At 33.9% G+C, this 5,000-nt stretch overlaps 1 protein-coding gene across 2 annotated transcripts in view; it reads right to left on the bottom strand.

The window, feature by feature from the left end:
• The window catches only part of Rab11 (RAS oncogene family member Rab11), a 22,863-nt gene that overhangs the window by 6,871 nt on the left and 10,992 nt on the right, over positions 1–5,000 (bottom strand). For both annotated transcript variants that reach the window (XM_043015400.2, XM_043015416.2), the window contains exons 4-5: positions 4,852–5,000; positions 3,341–3,484 (exon numbers count right to left, since the gene is read on the bottom strand). The exon at positions 4,852–5,000 is cut by the window's right edge and continues 56 nt beyond it. In XM_043015400.2, the coding sequence (XP_042871334.1) occupies positions 3,341–3,484; positions 4,852–5,000 (293 nt within the window). The remainder of the gene's footprint in view (positions 1–3,340; positions 3,485–4,851) is intronic.

Below are 5,000 nucleotides of genomic sequence, written 5' to 3'. Positions count from 1 at the left end.
AGAATCGGGGTTAATATCCCTAACTTGTTTGTAACTGTCCATGAAAAATGTAAATAAATTCATGGCAACCCCTCATTCCCTTCTTCCTTTTCTTCCTCCTTCAGGAAATATTAGTTGCAAATGAAACGGGCTATTAAAGCAATGGTTGCAATTTTTTTTTCATGCAAAATTAGAGCAGAATGTTTAATGAGAAGAAAAAATAAATGAACAAAAATAAATAAATCAAAATCAAAACAAGGGGCACAAGATGAATGCTCTCCAATAATCATCACTCATGCTCTTTCTCCTAAACAACGGCAGCAGCAACAGCAAGAACACAAGAGATGAATGATCCTCGAATTTCCGACTGACAGGTACCGACGAATTCAACTATTATCGTTACTTGGTTGCAGTTTCAAGGCATTCCTACGACTGGATCGCACTTGGCAGCTAACCACTTCCGGCACTTGATATATCCTAAAGCAAACTAAGGGCCTATCAACTACAGAGGTGCCAGGCAACCTATTCAGATGCCAAATCCTAATGATGGCATAGATATGGAGTCATGCTATTTTCGTAAACTTGAGAAGGTGGTAATACTCTTTCATATGAACTTAGAAGAGAAAAAGTAACTTTTTTTCAAAATTTGCCTGTCCTAGTTCATTGAAATGCCAAAAAAAAATTGCCCTTTGAGAAAAGCTATCACCATATATGCCAGCCTATAAGATACAACCAACAAAGATGCACTACTGTCTTTGAAAGAATAATTTTCGGGGAAATCAAAAATTACATTGTCATACACTGAAAACTTATTTCTGATTTGCAAAGTCCAAGTCCATGCAAATAAAGGCAATATAAATGGGGCAAGAAGCAGAAAACAACTTTGTATATCTGAAGGAAATCTTACGTTTCAGAAATATATGTGTCTTGCTTATACTAAACAACGTTTCATAAAATATTAGTATTAAACAGGAAGAATATTGGATGCAGGATATGTATTATGTATACCCAATTTTTATTTGCATTTTATTCAAGAAGAAAGTGCAACTTATAGGTTGGCAAATATGATTTGAATAATTTTCAACGCATATTGGCTGTATGGTTTCAAACTGCCCATTTGCAACACAGTATGCAAAAAAGAAAGGAAACTTTTTTTTTTTTGTAATACTTGTAATAGTTTGGACCTCTGACCCTAACACTAACTTCTCCATTGATTTTCCTATGAAACATTGCATAAAATACTGTGACCATCTCATCATCTATATGGTATTGGTAAAGGCTACGACCGAGCTAATGTTAGAAAAAAGAAAAAAGAAAAAGAAAATAATAACAATAACATAAATGTGAACCATACTGACAATAAATAAAAACACAAGCACAAAAACCATAAAAAAAGATATATGGAAAAAAAAATAAAAATAAAATATATATATATAAGTAATAACATCAATAATGACTTGAAACAATAAAACTATAACATAAAGTAAAAAGTAAAGAAAAAAAAATAATGACGAGAGACTGAATACTATTGCTGACAAATAATGATAATTCTGATGAGACAAAGTACCTCATACAATAAATACATCACCTGCTGATAAACAAATCTACAAAATTTATTCCCCCAAATGAAATCCTATCCATAGAGCCATAACCTAGCTTATGGTCATCACTTTCCTTGTTTTTGTTTTTAGAAGCTCACACCAATTGAGCGGTTAACACACTCCTCCATGAAAAGTTCAAAATATGAAATGGGGAGAGGGAAAGGGAGAGAGAGAGAGAGAGAGGAAAGAGAAAGGAAGGATGAAGGCAAGAGGAAGAGCCGGAAGAGGATAATATGGAGGGAGGGAAGGAGAAGGAAAATATTAAGGATGAAAGGAGATAGGTATGTAGAAATATTAATCAGTCTTAGGAACATGGTACATGGTTAATTATAACATGAAATGTGCTTATTGGTCTATTCATTTTTTAATTCAATACAGATTCAATATGAATACCTCAAAGCATACCGAAATCATCACCTCCTATGAATATTAGTAAGTTTAACTTCCTAACTTTTTTAAAGCAGTTTTGACATTAGAAAAATTGGATTGGTTATATTGCTTGGAAATTACTGGAAGTTATCTAACATTGCTAAAAACAAATTCTGAGCAATTTATATATATATATGTGTAAATGTATATATATATATATATATATATATATATATATATATATATATATATATATATATATATATATATATATATATATACACACACACAGATACATATACATATATCATATGTAAACACCTGCATGACAGTTTTCCAAGGTCACCTGCATAGACCTTTCTCACATGCATTGCAGAGATTTTAAATAGCATACCTATTCTACTCCTGCAAAAGGATCTTTATGCTTCACTTGAGAAACTTTTACTGCAGGAATTTTATAAAATGTAAAAATTACAACTGGAAATACCGAACATGGATTTATGACATGAAAATTCATTACAAAACTGAAGTTCATTTCTGTACTTCAAATGAATATATCTTTTTCTCACCAGACAAAAACAGGATACAGAGGAAAAAGATAAAGAAGAGAAAAGAGAATCCAGAAAAAAAATAATCAAACAAAATAATCAATATGAACCTACAAGAAGAAACCATAATTATAAAAATCAAACTTTCAACTAATGAATTACTAAAATCATATAGCTACCTCATCTGCAACACACTAATCACGATTAAACAGCTGATAATGACTGCATTACTCTTGTCATGGCTATAATCTTTTCTTGGTCATATGTAACTAACACTTGAAAAAGGACCTACGCTTTATTTTCCTCTTCGTTTTTATTTGATTTTATTTAAAAAGGTTTTTAAAAAATCAAATTCATAACAGCCCCTTCCTTTGATGGCTACTAAGATAAGCCTCTTACATCAACTGTGAAGAGCTAGAGTATTCCTTTGCTAAAACTTCTCCCCTACGTTTATCAAAATGCATCTTCAGTCTTTCTGTAAATGCTAAAAGGAAGCATTCATATTTCACTTAAAAATATCATTCAAGACTGCTAGGTCAGATCATTCAAAACACTAGTCCATACTCTTCTAAAATTAGTTATGAATAAATTAAGACAAAAATAGTACAAATGCAAAACTCATAAAAGCAAACTCAGCAAATATCCCCTTGTTAGAAAGGTAATAAATAATGAACAAAATAAATAACAGTAATGAAAATAACAATATTAGGATACAAAAGATGCATACCTGTTATATCAATCCAAAAACTACTAAAGACACTCAAAGTAACATTCACATGTTATGTAGAGATGTATCGGGTAACCAAGACAGTATGTCGCTCTCCTACCGTCATGTACACCTACCTGTAAGAATGTTATGGAAGGCCGTCTCTACATTAGTGGAGTCAAGAGCGGAGGTCTCAATGAAGGACAGTCCCTCCTTTTCTGCGAATGCCTTGGCCTCTTCTGTGGGAACTGACCGCAGGTGACGCAAGTCAGATTTGTTACCTGCAAGAGAATGCGGGTTGATGAAATGCAATATAACAAATGGCCCTAATCCTATCAAGTAATACGAACTTTAAGTAGGTGAATACATGGTTAGGTTTTGAAACAATCTTTGTGTCTGTCTTTAATAATTGTATGAAATCACTCCATGGCTAATCTTAAAAATAACTTTTTGCAGGACAAATACCAAATATCAAATTAACAAAGTTCAAGAATCAATCAATCTCAACAATACTGTAATACATAACTATCAGACTGCATAGACCTTTCACTCAAATGAAATCCCTCATTAGCTGCAATATCTAAATCATAAAATAAATACAAAAACCTGCACATCTGGATAATCACTGTATCTCCAGCCTTTATTTGCCTAAAAACACTGACATGCTACCAACATAAAACTCCCCTTTTAATTAACCCATTGTGGACGGGTGTCATGACATACACGACGCAAGAGCTTTGGCCTGATGACGGGTGTCATGACGTATATGGCCTTTGGGGATTTTGGATCACTGCTATTTTATTGTGCTATGAGTAAGGAATGAGAGAGGATAACTATTACATTAAAAATTACTATAATTCCCTTGATATTAAGCAAACCTAATATACAAAACCTAGATGGCACCACTTTCTTTTAGCGCCAGCAGGAGAGAGAGCCTTGAATGACACTCATCCATGGTCTCTAGCTAGCACTATCTTTATAGAGCGATGGCAAATAGCAAGATGCCAACCACTAGCTCTAAAGTACCGCAGATGAAGGATGTGCAGGCATAACTAGAAGAGGAAGGTGACTCATACCAATGCATTGTGTTCACAACGTGCCCGTGCCCAATAAGAATGCCTTTTCCTGTGGCACTCACAGTCATAATCAAAAGTTTCCTTCCTCTTCCCTACCTCTTCATATCATCTTCATTGCAGATAGTTATGTTTTGTATTCATGCATAACAGTACACAAATACGAAAAAATAAAATACTTTTTGTACACCCATAAAACATCAATACTTCTATCACACCAAGTATAAAGAAAATAATGAACTGATATGGATCCTATACTACAATTTTAGTCAACTGGAGCACTGACAGAGACTGTCATATGACAAATATAAGTCTCTAAACACAATAAAACACACAAAAATGGCTCTTATTTTACAATGAATGACTAAAAGAGAGCGGGGAGAGTCAAATCATGTTGCGCGAACCTGCCTTGCTTTAAAAATAAAACCTATCCTAGAGACAGGGCAAGCGAATCATCCGTAATGGGTTAATCCTGAAATCCTGAAAAACACTTCCATAACATTCCTGAGATACTCCTGAGCCATCCCCTGTATAAGATTACCCAATTAACTTACCAACAACAACTCAAGACTTACCTACAAGCATGATGACAATATTCTGATCTGCATGATCTCTGAGCTCTTTCAGCCAACGTTCTACATTAGTGTAAGTGAGTAGCTTGGCAATGTCATATACCAGTAAAGCACCCACAGCACCCCTATAGTAAGCTGAAGTGATGGCTCGA

This window comes from Penaeus japonicus, unplaced genomic scaffold (genome assembly GCF_977035675.1).
Source record: "Penaeus japonicus unplaced genomic scaffold, GWHDUDI00000001_assembly GWHDUDI00000004, whole genome shotgun sequence".
Taxonomy (NCBI): Eukaryota; Metazoa; Arthropoda; class Malacostraca; order Decapoda; family Penaeidae; genus Penaeus; species Penaeus japonicus.
Note: the sequence above shows the minus strand (reverse complement) of the source record. Positions and strands in the feature narration are given on the sequence as shown.